The 20,973-nt window shown below is 44.9% G+C and overlaps 2 protein-coding genes across 2 annotated transcripts in view; one reads left to right on the top strand and one right to left on the bottom strand.

Moving 5' to 3' along the window:
• The first annotated feature begins 34 nt into the window (after positions 1-34).
• On the top strand, positions 35-6,673 carry N6AMT1 (N-6 adenine-specific DNA methyltransferase 1). Its single transcript, XM_045852762.1, has 6 exons — positions 35-636; positions 2,572-2,658; positions 3,361-3,451; positions 4,318-4,401; positions 5,045-5,186; positions 6,043-6,673. Exons 1-6 carry the CDS (start codon positions 503-505, stop codon positions 6,147-6,149), a joined length of 645 nt encoding a protein of 214 aa, XP_045708718.1. The 5' UTR covers positions 35-502; the 3' UTR covers positions 6,150-6,673.
• Positions 6,674-10,219: 3,546 nt separating this feature from the next.
• The window catches only part of LTN1 (listerin E3 ubiquitin protein ligase 1), a 51,132-nt gene continuing 40,378 nt past the window's right edge, over positions 10,220-20,973 (bottom strand). The window contains exons 26-30 of the mRNA XM_045852457.1: positions 17,773-17,944; positions 16,775-16,995; positions 15,012-15,206; positions 14,188-14,355; positions 10,220-13,706 (exon numbers count right to left, since the gene is read on the bottom strand). Of these exons, the coding sequence (XP_045708413.1) occupies positions 13,644-13,706; positions 14,188-14,355; positions 15,012-15,206; positions 16,775-16,995; positions 17,773-17,944 (819 nt within the window). The 3' untranslated portion in view covers positions 10,220-13,643. The remainder of the gene's footprint in view (positions 13,707-14,187; positions 14,356-15,011; positions 15,207-16,774; positions 16,996-17,772; positions 17,945-20,973) is intronic.

Genomic DNA, 20,973 nt, shown 5'->3' with positions numbered 1-20,973 from the left:
AAATTTCTTTGGTTAGATAAAAAGTGCACAAACTAAAACAAAATAAAAATAAATTGATAACTGATCAATTTTAATACCAACAGAATTATAAGGTGGGCTCATCAAAAGAAAAATCCCAATCTTAAAACTGAAAGTTTAAAGTTTAATGATGTAAAAATAAAGAAAAAGTAAAATTTCTTAACCACCGCGTATTTTTCAATCCTTTGCTAACTAGGAACAGAAAACATGTAAATGCACTATAAATATTCCTCTTACTCGAAAACAATTGAGGGGGACTGTCAGGTGCTGATTCATAAGCTGACATACATGCAAATGTCCTAAAGAATAAAGCAATTGTCAGGAACGCACAGTTCACCTAAAGTTCCAAGACCACCTGCTGAAAACCGGTCACAGGCGATCAGCCTGGAGGCGACCCACCACACCGCACCCCGCCCCCGCGCCGGCATCCTGCTACTGCGCATGCTCAGTGTCGGAGCTTGAGCGTGGGACGCCCTGGAGAAAGATGGCGGCGCCCAGCGTCTGCACTCCGCTGCACGGGCATGTGGGCCGCGGCGCCTTCACCGATGTGTACGAGCCTGCAGAGGACACGTTCCTGCTCCTGGATGCTCTCGAGGCGGCTGTAGCCGAGCTCACGCGGTGCGAGACGGGGGTCCCCGCAGGACAGGGATCAGGGGTCCTCGAGGCAGCGGCACACAGCCAAGGAAAGGACTGTCGCCGTCGCCCTGTCTGGAGGCGGGATCACCCCCCAGGCAAAGGTTGAGACCCCGGGGTCACAGAGTGGCGAGTGCGCAGGGGTGCGGTCGGTCGGTGCCGAAGCTCCTCCCACTGCGGCGGCGCGTCCTTTCCCGTCAGGCGGCGAGGACGAGCGCGCACGAGCCCCCGACAGCAGGGATCTGACGGCACGTTCGGCAGCGAACGCGCCCAGACTCTGCTTTTTAGGTCGGACGGTGACCCGAGCAGCGCGTCGCGTCCGGGCACTGGCGGAGGAGGAGGAGGCTGGCGTGGGGCTTGGCTCCAGCCTGAAAGGTGCTGCAGGTGCGGCCGCGGATCTGAAGTTTTCAGTTGTAGGACGTTTAGTTACGTGCAGCAGGCAGCCTACGCAGTTTTACCTAGCTCCTTATAAACAATAAATCTTCATGCCTGTCGACGTGCTCACCATAAACTTCAAACTGACAACAAAAAAGAATACCTACATTGTAAATTTTTTTAATTGGAAAATTTGGGCGTTTAGATGTATTTGAAGATAAAGACTTGAAATGGGTTGGCGCAGGATGAAACAGCTGTCAGGCTTCAAAGATCTGTATTTGTTTATCCCTTTTAAACCCGGCTGGATTTTTTCCATGTATGAAACTGATTAACTGGTTTTCCCAAATTAACTAGTTTTTCTTTGTGAACAAGGGAACTTTTCCATCAATTGGAATCTAGAATGGTACTGTTTTATAGCTCAGGATACCAGAACAGTTTAGAAGCGTGAATCAGGTTGCACAGTGCGCTGTAAAAGGGAGCTAATTTTCTTAGTGTCTTGGATATTCTGCTTTTGGAACTTTGAGACCAAAACAGTTATTTTTGAATAAAAGTCGCCTGGTGAGATTCAACACACCTTCCTGCAGCATAAAAAGTTTGCCAGAAGCGGACTGGGTCCAAAAGTTAGAAACCCCTAGAGTTTGGGCTGTTGTTTGGGGAGTTAAATATTAGACCCCTAAATCCCATCAAACATTTCCATAATGGGGATAATTGGTTATTCTGACATATATGATTATAGGCAAGGAAGTAAATTTAAGGACAAAATACAACAGAATGGTGAATATGTTCAGTAGCATTCTTAAGACTATTAATATTCCCAGATCACATACTTCAGTATTTTCCCAATTCAGTATTTAGTAGTACAAATATAAAATTTCTTTGCTGCTTTAATATTATCGGTACAATTAGGCAAGTTTTTATCCCTAATATGTGGTCATAAGTTTATGAAAATTCTATACTTTTAAATGATAGTGAAATGTCCTTCATAAATAAATACTGTATACCACCAAAGTAAAATATCTCACATATGATTTGATAAAATATTTCAATCTAAAAAAATACTGTAATAGTACTAACATCATTTTAGGAAATACTAAACTAGGAGCTCCTTCTGGAAAGGGCTGATGTCTTTCATATTAAAATCTCAAACCCTAAATTAGCATTATTCCATAGATTTTATGTAATGTTTTGCAGAAATTAATTGAAAGCCATCGTATTACTATTTTATGGACTTAAAATTACACACCCAAAATTTTAAGTTTTGAACTCTGCAGTATTATGAGCACAAAGTTGTCAGAAATTACCTTATTTATACATTTCCATACATTTGCAGGTGACTGATAATGCTAGAGAAATATAATTTAAAAGTAGTGTAAGTGGGTGCAAATGGGAGGGAGGTGGGGAGGGCTGGGTAGGTGGGCTGGGATGGGAGTAAAACATAGAAAATTGAACTTGAACAATAATTAAAATAATTAAAAATAAAAATGAAAGCATGTTATTTTCTTAACATGTATTTTAATGCTACTGTACGAATATTTTCTCTTTTAGAGTGGAAATATGCCTTGAAGTAGGGTCAGGGTCTGGAGTGGTATCCACGTTCCTAGCCTCCATGATAGGTCCTCAAGCTTTGTACATGTAAGTGTGAGAAAATCAATTCACACACATCTTCCACTGAGAGATTCACTCTAAGGACCATAAGTGTTGCTTGAATGAAGTCATTTTTTGTACGTAGATAAGTATCTGATCGTGTCTATTTTAGTTCAGTAAGGACTCAGATTGAAAATTAACTTTCCTAAAAGTTATAACTGCATGTTCAAATCTGTTCCATCACACTATGTAATTATAGAAGCAGCGTAAGAATTTTAGGTCATTTCTAAATTTGAAAATTTTTTTAGGTAAATAATTTGATTATCAGAAAAAATTTCAAGTTATCAGAATTTCTTTTTAAAAAAAGAGAATATAGAAAGTATAAAAATGAAAATTACCCATAAATTGTACCACACATGGTCCAACTGTTCCTTCTGTTTATTTTCATTTATGTTTTTTACTAACATCATTCATGAGCATTTTCCTCTAAAAAATTCCTTTTAAATTTCATTTCTGATGGTCACATAGTATTCCTTCATTGGATTCACAATTTAATGAAGTCCTTCAGGTGTGTACAGTTACGTGCACTTTTCTGCTCATGCACATCTTATCAATGTAATACTATTTTATCAGTATGACAAATCTGTGTTCTTTTTCTGCTTCATGTAAAAGGAATGGAGTATTCCTTGAATTTTTCAGACATAGATCTGTCTCATGGACAGAGAATGTAGTTTTCTTTTCTGTTTGTAGGTGCACTGACATCAACCCTGGAGCGGCCGCTTGCACCCTGGAGACTGCACGTTGTAACAGAGTTCACATACAGCCCATAATCACAGATTTGGTGAGACGTAGTCCTTGCCCAATAATAATTTCCTTTTGAAATAAGGTCAAGATGATTTAAGTCAAGGAAACTTGATTAATTTTTAACCCATTAAACAGTATACCTCATAGGTTACAAAGTAAATTCTAGACTGATAGAACCCTTGTTGTCCACAGTTCACAGGCAGTTTCTGTTGGCTTGTCTGCATCAGGCATCTGCCTGTCACAGTGACCGAGAATCGGGTTCAAACTGGCTTCAGCAGAGTGGTGGCCTCAGGCACACCTGAACTCTAGGAAAGAAACCCTTGGGTCATGTGCCTCTCAATCTGCTGTCTTCTCTCCTCTCAGAAAACCTTTCTCTTGGTTAATAGAACACAAGTGCAGGATTAGACCTCCCTCCTTAGTTTGTTTTCAGAAAGAGAGCCTGCACTGTAGACAAGTGAGCTGCTGAAGAGCCAAAGCTCCTAAACATCATCTTCATTTGGAGAGTTCAGTTTCCTTATTTTTAGATAAATCCATATAATCTTTACCTGAATGACAATGTAAAAATAGTCATCACCATTTCTGTTTATTATAGTGGTCTTCTAACACGTATTTTTAGAAAAACATTATTTTTTTCATTTTTTGAAGATTTTATTTATTTATTTTTAGAGAGGGAAGGGAGGGAGAAAGAGAGAGAGAGAGAGAAACATCAATGTGCGGTTGCTGAAGGCCGTGGCCTGCAACCCAGGCATGTGCCCTGACTGGGAATCGAACCTGCGACACTGGTTCGCAGCCCGTGCTCAATCCACTGAGCTACGCCAGCCAGGTGAAAAACATTTTTTAAAGACAATTGATTTAATTTATATTACATCTGGCTTCAAAGTCTGACAATTGTTGAACATTTAGGTCCAAGGCTTGCTACCAAGAATGAAGGAAAAAGTTGATCTTCTGGTGTTTAATCCCCCCTATGTAGTGACTCCATCTGAGGAGGTAAGACATGTAACAAAATTTAATCGTTAGTGCTATCTGCTGGCTTCTAAAATCAGATAAAGTTCATCATATGACGCCAGCTGCTGATTAACAAACTGCTCTGATTTGCTTCTGTGAATGATTGGGTATTATTGATAGACCAGAAAAAAAAAAAAAGGTGGAAATACAAATGGGCCCACGTGTATCTTTGAAAATCCTGCTCCAGTCAGGCTATGGTAATTAATTCATGTGTGTGCACACCTGTACTCACCCTTTGTCGGGAATGAAAGATCTGCAAAATGATATTTTTAATCACCCTTCAATTCACATAGGAATGCGTTTTGAAAGGTTTGAAAGGTTTTCTCCTTCCATAGGCGTTATTGTCAAGAAGTAGGGTCAGGGTGGAAAGGTGTATCTTGAAACACATGATCTTAGAAATGCAGTGATGAAGAGGTGACTCATAGTAACCACTTCCCCGTTTAAAGAGAGAATGCCTGAGGCTGATGAAGTTTAACAGTGGGTTATGGTGCCTGTTTCATTCTTGATCATTCTCTGGCAAGGCAGTAGAATAAAAAATACATACTCTTCGGTGAATGTTGTCAGAAAGATTTGTGACTTTAAATGTAACTTGACTTGAGTCAAGAGTCTTCCTAATTGGTCACAGGTAGGAAGTCACGGAATAGAAGCGGCCTGGGCTGGTGGCAGAAATGGTCGCGAAGTCATGGACAGGTTCTTTCCAGTGGTTCCAGATCTCCTCTCGCCAAGAGGGTTATTCTACTTGGTTACTATTAAGGAAAACAATCCAGGTAACACAGATGCGTTTATTGGGTAACCATGGACTTTGCTGAATTCAGAAGTTAATGATGTCAAAGACTGTTAATTTCTAAAGTAACTGGGAATGTTATGACTGTAATCATTGATAACAGGTAATACAGACAAAACATGTTGAAAGAGGGATTTTTCACAGGTTGGTTTGGGGAATTTAAAAGGTATTGTTTTGTGGGGTAGGAGCAGTTTCCCCCCAATTCCTAAACTAATATTCAAATACAAAATCTGTAATTTTTTTCTCCTAACACTGCACCCTCAATATTGGGGATGTTTCCTCCTCTGGTCGAGACGCCCGCCTGGGTCAGTTCTGTTGTGCGCCCTTTAGTTCACCTGGAGTCTTACCATGAAAGCCATCTCATGGTACGAATTTTTATACCTCAGCTTGCAGACTATGTAACTAAATTGACTACAATCTTTTGTTTTGCTGTACATCTCAGTTTGAAAATTTCATGTTCTACCTGCTATTCTTAGCCCCTGAAATCACATTATGATGGCTAGGTGAGGGTTTTTGTTTTGGCTAACTCCATTTGGTTAGTCTTTTTGGTGTTGTTTATAAAAGGGAAGGTTTTGCTTTTTCTAAAAGAAATGTTACTTCATTTGACTTACTGTAATAACAAGTGTAATTACCATTTCTTTTGAGTCCAGAGTGTGATAAGAATTCTCAGCAACACCTTGGAAATGCAAAGTGTTCTCATGTGTCTGAAGTCCAAGTTCACTTTAATAGAAATTTACGGATATATGTATAAATAGTCTGTTACTTATTATACTGTTTAGTGATTATATACACCTTACCAAATGACTCCAGGGGATTTTACCCTCTAATTTTCATTTCAGAAGAAATTCTGAGAACAATGAGGATGAAAGGCCTGCAGGGGACCACTGCCCTCTCCAGGCGCACAGGCCAGGAAATGCTTTCAGTCCTGAGGTTCGCCAAGTCCTGATACCATGTCTGCTCCAGGTGATACTTGATCTGTTATAGTTAATGTACATGACTACATATCATACTGAATATAATTATCGTATTGTGTACATGTATTTATAAGATGAATGTATTTGCCATATTTTGAAATTGAAATAATTTCTTGCTTAACGCGTAAAATTGTCAGAAATGGGTCACAGGGAGAAAGGGGGAAGGGTACGGCACTTCCTTCCACCCAGGAGTCAAGCCTACAACAGCATTTGCGTAAGTGCAAGGAAATATATACATTACATATAACTTGTTTCTATATATAAATGATATTTACATTATACATAAAAGGATATGCACTTCAGCATTACCTATAAGGGTAAAAGAAGGGAATCAACCTATCTGATCATTATTTAAGGGGCTGGTAAGATCGATCGCAGTGCATCCATCATGACACTGCACGCAAGCCACATCCAGCTGTTGAGTGAGTCGGATCTGTGGGTCCTGAACCGGCAGGGTACTCAGGATGTACCACTGAATAAACAAGCAGCAAGTTACTGGCCAGCGTTGTGTGTGTTTAAACCAGTGGAGAGGGCAGGTGTGCGTGGTCCCGGGGAGGCCTCAGAGCCAGCAGGTGGGAGTGGAGGAACTGCCCCTCTGTGTGGTAGCATTTGCACCAGGAGAATGCGTTACTTGTGTCATTTAAAAAGTTTTTTGTTTTTTAAATTTTTTATTGTTCAATTACAGTTGTCCCCTTTCTCCCCCCATGACTCTCCCGGCCCTGGCCCTGCCCCTCCCCTCGTTGTCCTTGTCCATGGTTCTTCATACACATTCCTTACCTTGACCCTTCCACTTCTCTCCCCATTATCCCCCTTCCCTCTTGGCAAAAGTTTTTTTTATTTAAAAATATTTTAAAATTTAGTTTCACTTGCTTATTGTATTCATTCTATTGCTTAGAATGCCTTCTGCCTTCATTCTCCCTGATAAGATTTTTCCTACTTTTTATCCTTTATCATATACTTCTTTTCAATCAAGGACAATTGAAAATAAACTCATCACTCTTAATCACACTCTTAAAAGCTTATACATGTCTGTCAAGAAATGTCAGATTGCCTTTCCTGAATCCAGGAACCCCTTCTTCCACACCATCCGTGCCATTCCCACCCCAGCCCGGGAGCAGCACCAGACGGCAGCACCGGAGGGGGCAGAGTCTGCCCCGTGTCCACTTCCAGTCTGACCACCTGAGAATCAGGGTGACCTGCAGGAGGTTTTACAGGTTACAAATTCCTAAACCCCGACATAGACCAGTGGAATCTTCTGCTGCACAGACCTAAAAACTTTTAAAAAATACCGCCCACCATTCCTTAGGACAAGCCCCCCAACTTCAGGAGTGTTTAGGTAGCATTGCTCCAGAATCCCTAGGGCAGCCCTGTGCCAGGAGGGGAACTGTCCTCTGAAATCAGCCAAACTGTCAGAGCAGGGCTTGACCTGGCTTTGGCATCTGCAAACAGTTTCCCTCCCTAGAAACAATGCCATCGGAAATCTTACAATAAATAACCTCTTGTGTCCCAGGAAGAAAAAAAGATAACCTTAGAATTATATCATGGGCTCTTAGTCATCATTTTGGGGAATGGCATCTTGAAACCTGTGTTCAGATAACGTCTGAAGCACTTAAATCAGCGTAGAGGACTTCCACGAACAAGAAACTTAAATGCTTCAAAAAGTAGACCCAAAACTTCACGTACACAACTATTATGGACTGAATGTGACTCGCTCATTCGTATGTTGAAGTCCTGGTTCCTCGGAATGTGACTGTGGCTGATACAGGGCCTTTGAAGAGAGAAGGGAAAATGAGGCAATGTGGGGGGTCCCTGACCCAGTGGGACTGGTGTCCTGAGAGACACAGCAGGGCGGCACTCGGAGAAAAGACCACCAGAGACAGCAAGCTGCCTGCAATCAAGGAGCGGCCTCAGAAGGTACTGAACTTGCTGAAAACCTTAATCTTGGACTTCCAGCCTCCAGGACTATGAGAAGGTAACTTGTTACCCACGCTGCCCAGCCTGTGGTGTTCTGTCAAGGCGGCCCTAGGAGACCAGTGCGGTGGCCGCAGACGGGGAGATGGCAACACCGCACAGATGAGACAGCAGTGAGGTGTGAAGAGGGGTGCTAACGTCCTGGTGGTCACTGAGAACTGGCCCTAGGCTACCTGGAGGAGGCTGCAGGCAGGTGCAGCGCCCTTGCCACCTGAAAGAGCCTCTGGGCATGGAAAAAAGAGGACTAGTAAAATCACATCCTTTGGCCCAAGGGAAGCAACAAAAAATTAATTTTGGATCTTGAATGGAAAGAGAAATAGTAATAATCTACGAGAAATCAAACCCTAGGCCTATGCTACCCTGTTGTAGGATTTATACTATATACGTGGGGTAGCAACATCAACATGAAAAAATCAACATTGGAAGAATCCAGACCATCAATCACCAAGCAGTTAAACTACAGTCAGTAAGAGCAGGAAGACACAACAGAATTGGACACATGAGGAATATAAACAGTGGAACTGATACATTCAGATTACAGAATGTTTGAGGATCTAACATCATCACAAAGAAAAGCATGCAACATATATTTAGAAAGAAATTTAAGACAACTTTTAAAAATGAAAAACAGGCCCTGGCTGGTGTGGCTCAGTGGGTTGAGTGCCAGCCTGCGAACCAAAGAGTCGCCAGTTTGATTCCCAGTCAGGGCACATGCCTGGGTTGTGGGCCAGGTCCCCAGTAGAGAGCGTGTGAGAGACAACCACACATTTATGTTTCTCTCCTCTTTCTCCCTCCCTTAACCTCTCTAAAAATAAATGAAAATCTTTAAAAATAATGAGACAGAATCGTTGAATTAAAAAACAACCATGGACAGTGTAACAGATCTTCACAAAGAGAATGATTATGTCAGGTAGAATGGAAAGGTCTAGCAAAGCAAGAGTCTCAAAAAGAATGTAAGAGAGGCAATATTTGGAAAGACAATAGCCAGTATTTCTCCAGAATTGACTGTTTAAAAAGAAGACTGGCCCTGTAAGGGTAAGCAGGATACAGGGAGGTCCTCACCCAGATGGACAGTGGCACTGCAGACGCAGGGGCAGTGACTGTAAAAGCCAGTCAGAGGGAACGGACAAGTCACGGGTCAGCAGGGTCGGCAAACATTTTGCAACTGCAATCTCAGAACACAGGAGCACCATCAGCCCTGTACTGCCTACGGCAGCTTTGGTTTCCAGATGCAGAGCAGAGCTGCCACAGACCAGAGCCCACGAGGCCCACAAGCCACCAAATACCTAGTGCTTATCCCTGTAACTCTGCTACCCCTTACTATAAAGGAATGACAATTAAAGCAATTATCAATGACAATTAAAATACTTCTCAAACAGCCAGAATGGAGCCAGAAGCCAGCAGAAAGCTATCTTCAAAGTGCTAAGACTAAAAGAGTAAGTCAACATACTGCAGCCAGTGTATTTTTGAATTAGTGTCTTAATTTGGAATGCCATAGAAACAGAGTTTTCTTAAGCACATCAGGTATCACTATAACATCGTTTAACACCAGTGATGCTAATTATCTGATGTCTTGGTGCTACCCAAAGACATTGGTGTCCTTAAGAATCCACTGTAACAAAAAAAACAAAACATTATTCAAGTTATTCAAATAGCACACCCCACGCTACACACCCTGCTGAGCCCAAAGTCCTTCTGCAAGGAAGTTTATAAAACAAAAACTCAGGAAGAGGTTCAAGGATCCTGTCACAAATACATATGCTAATGTTTTGCCTTTAATTTTATGACCAAAGTGAGGATAACTGGGTTGTAAGGCCTCAAGGATAAGACCTGGTAAATGTAGAAGAGCCCCCAGTCACACCAGAGAACATCTAAGAGGGAAATCTGCCGAATTCTTCTCTAAGACGACTTGTTGCATCGGACAAATCGGTCATGAAACGAAGGAGTGAGCAGGGGGTACGGAGCGGCAGGAATACCTGTCCCAGGCACATCCGGGAGAGCAAGAGCAGAGGACTCTGCCTCCTCTTCAAGATTAACTGTAAAGCACTTAAAAAAAAAAAAAAAAAAGGAAACTACGGAATAGAATACAGAGCCTAGAAACCAATACACACACACACACATACACACACACACACATGTGTGGGAACGCGAGACCAGGCCCCACAACCACAGGGACGGGCACACTGCTGAACAGCCAACGCTATGGGGTTGGCTATCAACATGGGTTACAACTGCTACCTTACAACAGCCACATCATTTAATTTCAGGGGAATTAGCACAGACTGTTTTTAAACCTCGGGGAACAAACAAAATTTTACAAGAAAAGAATGATAAATCTGACTAAATTTAACTGGAAATTCTGTACAATTGAAGACAGCTACAGACCACGTTCAAGTCCAGCCCTGTACTAGAAGCAACCCTGTCACAGATAAAGCATTATGATCAATAAAAACACAAGTAGTCCAAGAGAAAAATAAGCATATAGATAAGAAATTCACAAAATAATGACGAATAAATATATGAAATGAAGCTAATACTGCCGGTAGCCAGGTAAATACAAGTAAAAGCAAAGACCTGCTGTCTCAGAGCTCCGACTAGGAAACTTGAAACCGCTGGTGAGACAGCGTGGTGGTGAGGAGGAGGGGGAAACTGGGTTCTCTCCGGGGCAGACCTGCACACCGACCACTCGAGAGCAGTGTGACAACGTCCACGGCCAGAGAGCAGCAGTCTCCTGCCAGCAAGTCTACCTTGGGGCACGTGTCCAGAACACTCAGCCCGTCTGCATGAGAACACATTATCAGGAATGTACGTGTGCAGCCCCGTCCAAAATGGCGCAAGGAGGACAGACACGAGCAACTGGAACGGCCGTCCGTGGGGGAACTGGTGAGTGAGCTGGTGCTGTGCGATGCTCAACGGCAGTGATGGCGAGTGAAAAAGCAAGTGACGAAACACAACATACAACAGCACATCACCAATATAAATGTGTAAGAAACCGCTATATATTATTTATGGGCACAAACACGTACCCATAAATATGAAGTGGTAAAGTATAAACTCTTAAACGGGAAGGAATCCAACCAACTTCAAGTTACCAGACTGGCTCCGGGGAGGGACAGACGTGTCCTCAGGGAGGAGTGCGAGAGAGTGACATTTCATTTCTGTAGACTTAGACGCAAGCCCTGACCTGTGTGGCTCAGTGGGCTGGGCGCCGTTCCACAGAGCGGAAGGTTGCCAGTCCCATTCCTGGTCAGGGCACCTGCCTGGGCTGTGGGTTTGGTCCTGGTCAGGGCACACAAGAGGCAACAGATCGATGTTTCTCTCCTTCTCTTTCTCCCTCCCTTCCCCTCTCTTTAAAAATACATGAAAATCTTTAAAATAAAGTGAAATAAAAATGGCAAAATAGTTTGTGAAGAGTAAAAGGGCATTTATGTTGTATTATTCTGTACATCTGACATATTTTGTAGTTAAAAAAAATTGATGAGCACATGATATAACAATCAGATAATAACATTAATTATTCACAGCAAAAAACTTATTTAGTAATAACATTAATTATTCAAGCCACAGAAACTCAAATACAGACATTAGAGCATGTGATAAATAAGAGTTAAAAATAAAATCTGAAATTTGCAGTTTACATTGGGGTTTTAAGTTAATAATTTGCTAATGGGCTTTGAATCTCATGCAATCTTAAAATGTCCATATGCCAGAATTTCAAGAGATGCTCTCTAGAGCCACTGAAGGTATATAAATAAAACTTTATTGTGGTATTCTGAATCTCAGTCTTATTTCGGAAAGCTTCCTCTTTAGCGTATAAATAGCAACACACTTCACAGGTATGTGTACAACTCCCCAATATGTGCGTCCAAAGGCCTAAGTTCGAGGAGTGGGTGCCCCACCTAGTACAGGTTTCACAGGACATGGGTGCCTGAACGTCACTGGGGAAAACGTTTTGAGGCTCCACCGTTCCCTTCTCTTTTCTACTTGGGGTTTTGGGTCAGGAGCCAGGAAGTAGCAATACTGCAAAAGTTAAAGGCGGGCTCCTATTACAGAACAATAATTAAAGAAAAAGTGTGTAACTTTCACAGGAGTACCACAATCCTTTGGGTTAGTCCCTATGGCAGAGAGAGACACAGTGAGAGAGAGTACTTTAAGAAAAGGGTTAAGAAGAGGTAGAAGAATTCTGCGGTCTGTCCGTCACCTACTGCTCTCTGAGCCTCGAGGCTGCCAGGGTGACAACTGCAGACAAAGCCCGGGATCCGGCCGGGGCAGGACCCCACGCCTGCGAATGCAACCCCAGGATCTGCGACCCCCGGGGACACTTCTGACACACTCCCACTGTGTCGATAGCAACCATGCACCCAGGTGATGGCAGCCAGTTATTTCATTTGACAGGAGTTGCCTTTGGCCAGTGGCACGTTTGCAACAGAGGTGATAGGCTGATCCTTTCCGAAACCCTGCTGCTGGGTGAGCCGGTCGTCGCCCACACCATGGGAGGCTGCAGCAAAGCTCCCCCAGTCCCAGGCTCCCACACTGCGCATTTTGGGCACAGTTTCTGCGGGGACAGGCTGAGGCGAAAGGCAGGTCTCCCCTGCCGCACTTCAGCCTGTCCACTCCACTTTACAGTTCACTTGGTGCTAAAATTCTTAACGTGGCTGGAAAAATTAGCTCCCTCAAATCTAATTTAATGTAACTTTGGCCAGTAAACAGCGAAATTCGCTTACAAAATTGAAAGTGGTCTACAGCATTTAAATATTTTTGTTTTTTCCACCCATCTTAAGTTTCATAAACGCTCATCCCCCACCCCCGCCCCCGCCCACGGAGGGCCGCCACCCTCCGGGACACAACCTCCTAAGGACGCCTGTGCTCTCAAAGCCTCCCTCTCTGGGCTCACTCGGGGCAGTGAGACGCGCGCGGACGGTCTGCCGTCGCGCAGCTGGGGGCACGGGTGGGGCCTCCGAATGCCACAGCCCGCGAAAATCGGGGCCCCGCACAGCTAGGATTTCAGAGCACGCTTCTAACACCTTAAGATAGACTGTATTAATAGCTTAGTGTCATTTTTGTCATTAAAATAATCTACAAATATCAGAATACTAATTTTGTTGTCGTAGTCTTAAAACATTCGTAGGTATAAATCACCCCTCTCAATTCACCTGCCTCACTGGACTGTTCTAGAACATGGATCAATACAAGGCTTTCACAAATTCCAGGTCTGTAAGTCAGGGTTCTCCCATATTTATTTTTAAATATACAAAGAGATTAAACTATTAATATAAATATTTTCTCTGAAATATGTAATATTCACATGGAAAAGAAAAGAACTCTAAACACTTACAAAGCCACCTACAGGTAAGGGGCCGGCGGTTCGACGTCACACCGAGCAGCAGCGTGGCTTCCGGCCGCAGCGCGGCTTCCGGCCGCAGCCCCGGAGGGTGGTGCCCAGGCCACGCCCCCGCTGCCCTGCAGGGGCCGCTTCCGCTTCCGGGAAAGACACCTCAGAGAAAGGTCTCTCGACAGAGTGGACACGTGGATTTGTTGCTAGAGGTAAACCATTTATACTGGGGGAAAAAAAAAGGTTTTAAATGTGAAAACTTTTTAAAGCTGGCATTTTACATAAAGTAACCTTAAAACGCCACCGTAAAACACGGGGAACACTTTAAAGTCTTACGGCTCCCCTTCATGTCCGCAGCAACAGCACTTCCCGCGCAGCGCCTGGCCCCGCCCCCCGAGGGCCCCGCCCCCCGAGGGCGCCGCCCTGGAGGCGGAGCGGGCAAAGCAACTGGCATCAGTGCGAGGGAGGGGCGCACAGCCCTGCGCTCGGATGCGAGCCGGCCCGCAGCCCCACTTTTTTGTCTACTTCTAGATGTCACAAGACCAGCTGCTGTTTCAGTGCCGAGAGCTGTATTAGAAACACCCAATGATTACAATGCTCCCATCAACTACAGCTGAGGTTATCTTCCATCCTTTTCTTGTCCAAAGTCAGACATCACAGATATATAATGTGTATAACAATAAATGTTCATTTCTTTTTAGACTCACCAGGCAGGCTGAGTGGAATTTTTTCTTGCATGTTCTACAGGCCTTTTTGGGAAGAGAATAGTTGAAACCGTGAATGACTGAAAAGCAGATCATGCAGTCTTCGACGCCCTCAAAGCGCTTGTCCACATTATTTTTCCACAACGCTAACCCCTCCATGATACTTCCATTCTGTTAACAAGAAGAAAGACAGAGTAAATGTACACTTAACCAATTAGTCATTTTCACTCAGCTTCAAAAATCTAGCCCTGGCTGGTGCAGCTCAGCAGGTTGAGTGCCAGCCTGTGAACCAGAGGGTCACTGGTTGGAGTCCGTCAGGGCACAGGCCTGGGTTGCGGGCCAGGTCCCCAGCAGGGGGTGCGTGAGAGGCAACCGCACATGGATGTTTCTCCCCCTCTCTTTCTCCCTCTCTTTTCCCCTCTCTAAAAATAAATAAATAAAATCTTTCTAAAAATTTGACAGGTCTTTGAAAGTACTGGGATTTCAATAATCACAGGAGAGTTAAACATTAGAATACGTCAAAAGACATTCATCTGTCCAGCATCATACAAAGAAATTCCCTCTCAACAATGTCCTTAAGTCCTTAATAACACACATTTTCTACATCATCTATAATGTCAATGAAGTCAAACCAATTTTTCTCCAACACCAGAAAGAGAAAATTGTAGAGCCTTAACAAGGACACCAGGTTGACAGGCACAAGCTGTTCAGGCATGGAATCTGTGCTCATCCAAGAACCTGTAAGGTCCCCATTCCACCTCAAGCAGAGAGACGTATTCTAGGTTCTGCTGTCGCATCCCGCAGCAGCTCAGCAGCTGGAAACCCACCTGGTGGGTGAGGTAGGTGCTCAGCTGCAGCATCCAGTTGCGCCACTGCTGCACCGCCACACCCACACGCCGCCCACTCCCCACAGCGATGGAGCCCAGCGGGTAGTTGGGAGGCAGCTGTATTATCAGCTCAATGACTATGTCCTCGATGGTGTAAGTGGCCATGACCTCTCGAGTAGCAGCTCGAGCTTTGACCTGCAACACATGAATGGTGATATTTGTTTTTACAAATTTCTTCTTTTCCTTTCATTCAAAAATCATTTCCATAGGTTAACTATGAGAAGTGAAAATTTCCCTTCAAAGAAAACACAGGTAAACACATTCATGTATCTGACTGCTATATTTAATAAATACCTAACATACAGTTTCCCTTTGGCATCCATGAGGACCAGCTGCAGGACCCGCCCCCCTTGACCCCCCCCAGAACACAACCTGCAGGGCTCCAGTCCCTGGTTCTGCATGTCTAAATCCCTGGAAACCAACTCTGCTTTTCCATCCGAGGCTGGCTAAACCTGTGGATGGAGAACCCACAGATAAGGAGAGCCAACTGTATTTTATAGAGATTTTACGACATTCAAAGTTTGTTTTACAATACATTGCTCATAAAACATTGTATTCCATTATTATATAAGGTTGACCACATAATACTCGTAGTTTTTGAACAGAAATGACAGAATGGGTTAATAATTATTCCTTGTCTTCCAACATGGCAGGTGCTAGGTGTATTTGGACGTCTGTCACGTCTTTCTGTACCACAGAATTCTCCTGAACTTAGAGTCAAACATTTATACCCAGTTTTGGTCTTCATATATAGTATTGCAAACTCAACATAAAACACAAGTGACCACCCTTTACAAATATATTCTTCAGATTTTCCTATTTCCAGGCTAAAGACCTACCGTCTTCAATTCTCCCTTCTGCTCTCCACCAGCCGCAAGTCTGAATGAACCCCCACCTAGCTTCCGTCCCCACCGACACTGCCTCACTCAGGCCGCCCTGTGCTCACAGCAGCCACCTCAGTCTTCCCACAATGCTGCGGTCCAGGCCTGCCACCCCGGCTTCCTAACAGAGTCACAGCAATGTCGCCTGATAGCTCAGACCCATCACAGCCTCAAGAAACTTCTCAGTGATTAAACAGGGACAACTTTTTTTAAGGATACTGCCTGAGGCCAATCCCAGTGTGGTCCTAACTCATCACAGGGGCTGCCTGTTCTCTGACCTTCGCCCGCAGGAGACCCACTCTGCTTGAACGCTGGGTGACTCTTCCTTTCTGGGACAGGCACAGCCGTGCCGTGTGCTGCTGCCACACTGTGTTCTCCACACGGGATGCCTGTCCACACGTGTTCCCAGAACAAACTCCTGCTCACCTCACAGTGGCTTCCTCCAAGAAGTCCCTCCGCCGATGACCCCCCACCGCGCTCACAGAGCACCCTTCCTACCCACGTGCCATTGTCCCGTTCCAGTGCAGAACCCACAGTCACTGTTTCTCCTCCCTTGCACTGGGTGGCCCGACCCCCCAGCTGGCACCGGGCCCGCGTGTCCATCCGGATGCCACAAGACAAGTTTCTGTGAACCGATGAGCGCTGGGGGACTGGGCTGGTGGCTCTGTACCACCCACGCGTCAGCACTGGGACCTGCCACACGAGGACCAGCAAGCACAGTGGGCAGTTCCTGCGGGTCCTGGCCCCGTGGGCACACTGCTGCCGACGTCAGACTCCACATTTAAAACCACCTTCCCAGAGCGAACCCAGAAGCACACTAACCGTCATGCCGTTGAACAGCTGCGTGCTGGTCTGCACAGCAGAGATTTCCTGGAGGGAGAGCACACTGCTGACGTACTTGCTCGTGAACCTGTCCACGATGTTGAAAACCCGCTTCTCGCTGCTGTTCCACCACAGCCGGACCATGGCAGGCAAGTCCTTCAGGGTCATGTGGTAGACCGAGCACGCCAAGTGCGGAATGTGGTAAGGGAGAGTCGTCATTTCTGAGAAAACGGCAAACTCCGAGTAATGTGTATTTCGTACATACAGTAACAGACTAATATGAGTCTTTTCCTTAGAAAATCCTAATTCCTCAACATGAGTGCTACAGCTCATAAAAAATTACCAAAGAAACTAAAATTCTACAGTATTAGCTTTTTCCTACGTATTTAAAATGAACCCTTAGGATGGCAAAAAGAAGTAAAAGATGCTCCAAACTGACACTGGAAAATCTGCCCAGAAACAACATTTGGATTTCACATGAAAAGCCACAAATACATGAAACACACAGAGTGACGCAGGAGGGACGACGGAAGACGACAGCAAGCTGGCCCCCCTCGCTCCCCATATCGCTGCTGCGCCTGCGGTGGTCTGGGATCCCACTCAGCCCCCTGCCCCACCCTCACTGCTCGAAGGCATTTACAAAATTGTCCTTCAGAATCGACGACAACACACTAGTACTGCCAGATGCCTGTCCCCTTAGCTAAAATCTGAGCTCCCACACTGAAGGGAGTGCATTTTACTCATCTTTGTTTCTCCTATAAAACACTGTCACACAACAAATACTTATTTATAGAGTAAAAGATAAGTCTCAGCAAACTAGGCTTTAAACACTTACAAAGTTTTCAAAAACACCACCCACCAATCTCGCCATAGGTCCCACTCAGAGAAGCATGGAAATCCTTGTACTTGGGCTCAAGACTGGGGCCGTGCCCCACCCACAGGTCTGAACCTCGTGGGGTTCAGGAGAACCACACACACGCGCCTCATCCCTCACTGACCTCTGATGCTCAGCTGCAGCTCTTCCGTGAAGAAAGTCTTAGGTTCCTTGTTAGAGAGCTCAGAAGCCGCCTCTGCACAGGTCGGATTTTCTGGCATGAGCCTGAACAGGTGATAGAGCAGTTTATTTAAACTCTTTGTTTTCCGGAGGTACATTGAATACAGAGCCCGAAGCTGGTGGAAAGCAAACATGTGTTAGTAAACCTATTAAAACAAGATAATTGATAGATAAGAACAAATCAAAGTACAACAGACTGCCAAACAGCACCACACAAAACAATTAACGTGAGCACTCAGAACTGCATCCAGGAATTCTACCAAAGGGATGCCATGTCCCGACCCTCCCTGTGTGCCGTCCGACACACCATGGCCTCCCCTCCACATCCATGAGCAGACGTCACCACCACCCCTCATCGTGTGGTATGTGCTTCTAACGCCCCCCTGAAACCACCTTCCCGTTCCCACCTTCACCTCCCCGGAGACTCGCTGACCATCCCCACACTCCTTCCACACCACAGTCCTGCATCCTTCCAAATCGTGCCTAAAATTAATTCCATTTCCACGGCCGACCCCACCCTATAAGAAACACTCCACCCCGCTTCAGGACAGAGAGCGTGGACCAGAAGTTCAACATGTCTTCTTTCATAAATCAGGAAATTTCACACAAAAATATGGAATTCTGTTTCTTAAACTAGGAGAACCTGCCCCACGGGCCATGCTGCAGCCCCTGGGAGGCCCAGGCTCTGGAGCCCGTCCCTCAGCGGCCCCGCAGTTTTCATGGGCTCATGGAGACACCACAGCTCTCTGTACCTGTTTCACAATGATTTCTTCCAGCTCCTCACAGGACAAAGGCCCCATTTTCCAAACACCATGGGTGCTCAAATATAGGGATCAAGCCATGGCATTTGGAATTGATTTTTTTTTTAAAGATTTTATTTATTTATTTTTAGAGAGGGGAGGGGAAGGAGAAAGAGAGGGAGAGAGACATCAGTGCATGGTTGCCTCTCAAGCGCCCCGCACTGGGGACCTGGCCTGCAACCCTGGCACGTGCCCTGACTAGGGATCGACAAGGCAACCCTTTGGTTCACAGGCCAGCACTCCAGCCAGGGGTGGAACTGAGTCTTAAAATATCTTGATCGATGTACCTTTAAAATGGAGAATTCTGGCAGACACTAACGTTACCAAGTAACCAAATTTGGTGTCACCAATGAAGGACACACCGACACTCTGCGCCCCCAGAGGTGAGAAAATGAGGACATGTCACCATGGTGGGGAGTGGTGGTGTCAGCACTCTGGTGGAAAATTAACCAGAATCTAATCATGAGGCAACAATCAGACACATCCAAACTGTAAGACAGTCCACTAAATCACTGACCTGCAGAATGAAAGCAAAGAGAAGGTGGGGAGCTCCAGGCTAAAGAAATATGGCAACAAATGCACCCACAACCCTCAACTCCATCCTCCACAGAGGTGGGGAGAGAGCTGTAATGGACACTGACTAGGAAATTTGAATGCAAATCAGTACCATTGCATCCAAAAAATTTGAGGGTAATAATTATATTACTTATGTGTAAATGCATCCTTGTTCTTAGGGTATGCGTATTGAAAGACTTTTGGTAAAGCATGATGATATCTTTGACTTACTGTCAAACAGATCAGCAGGGAAAAAGTAAATATGGAGAAATCATGCAAATGTTAAAAATCTGTGACTGTAGGAAAAATGTATGTGACTTAATTGAATTATTCTTTTAATTTCTCTATAACTGAAGTTTTTCAAAATACAAAGTAGAAAGGAGCCCTGGCTGGTGTAGCTCAGTGGATTGAGCATGGGCCTGCCAACCAAAAAGTTGCAGGTTCAATTCCCAGTCAAGGCACATGCCTCAGTTGTGGGTCAGGTCTCTGGTGGGGGGGGCACATGAGAGGTAACCACACAGATATTCCCTCTCCCTCTCTTTCTCCTTCCCTTCCCTTCTCATTAAAAGCTAAATAAAATCTTTTAAAAAAAAAGTAGAAAGGAAAGGAGAATTAAAAAAAATTAATCACAAAGATTGAGACATAGGTAGACACACTGTGCCTCCTCGCACAACTAAAATAGGGACAACAATTTAGAAACAGAATAACAACCAGAACTGACAGAAAATTGAACTGTATGGAAGTTGGACAACCAAGGAGTTAAAATAGACACGTTCATCCAGATCGGCAGGAGGGGCGGAGTCGGGAAGCTGGGCGTGGGTCTCGGCACAGACAGCAGAGAGCATTGGGACCGAGCACATAAGGCATCCAGGGCGCACAAGACGGCAGTGGGTGGACTCCGGGTGCACAAGCGGCAGCTGGCAGACCCCGGCCGAGGGGTGGCAACCGGCAGACCCAGCAAGGCAGCAATTGTGAAACAAGGCACTGTGTGCAACCCAGGGTCCCATCACCAGGAAATAGAACCTCTGGGCACTGACTGAAAACACCTGTGGGGGTTGAGGTGCCAGGAGAGACTCCTAGCCTCACAGGAGAAAAGTCGCACAGGGTGCACAAGCCCACCCACATGGGAATTGGCACGAGGGGCCCAGTTTGCTTGAGGGGAGCGGCGGAAAGGACTGAGGTCCAACGGAGAGTGGAGCAAGCACCATTGTTCTCTCTTGGACCCTGCCCCCACATACAGAGTCACAACCTAGCCATTGGGGTGCCTCGCTCTGGGGAACACCTAAGGCTCCGCCCCTCATATGTAACAGGCGTGACAAGCCAAAAAAAAAAAAAAGATGGCTCAAATGGAAGAACAGATCAAAGCTCCACAGCAAATACAACTAAGCGACCAAGAGATAGCCAGCATATCAGATGCACAGTTCAAATCACTGGTGACTAGGATGCTCCTAGAACTGGGTGAATTTGGTCACAAACTAGATGAAAAAATTAAGGCTACGTTAAGTGAAATGAAGGAAAATGCACAGGGAACCAATAGTGACGGGAAGAAAACTGGGACTCAAATCAACGAAGTGGACCAGAAGGAAGAAAGAAATAACCACACTGAAAAGAATGAAGAAACAAGAATTCAAAAAAATGAGGAGAGGCTTAGGAACCTCCAGGACATCTTGAAACGTTCCAACATCCGAATTATAGGGGTACCAGAAGGAGCAGAGGAAGAGCAACAAGCGGAAAACTTATCTGAACAAATAATAAAGGAGAAGTTCCCCATTCTGGCAAAGGAAACAGAC

The sequence above is a fragment of the Phyllostomus hastatus genome, unplaced genomic scaffold, assembly GCF_019186645.2.
Source record: "Phyllostomus hastatus isolate PE091 unplaced genomic scaffold, TTU_PhHast_1.1 phas_contig_948, whole genome shotgun sequence".
Classification (NCBI taxonomy): domain Eukaryota; kingdom Metazoa; phylum Chordata; class Mammalia; order Chiroptera; family Phyllostomidae; genus Phyllostomus; species Phyllostomus hastatus.
Note: the sequence above shows the minus strand (reverse complement) of the source record. Positions and strands in the feature narration are given on the sequence as shown.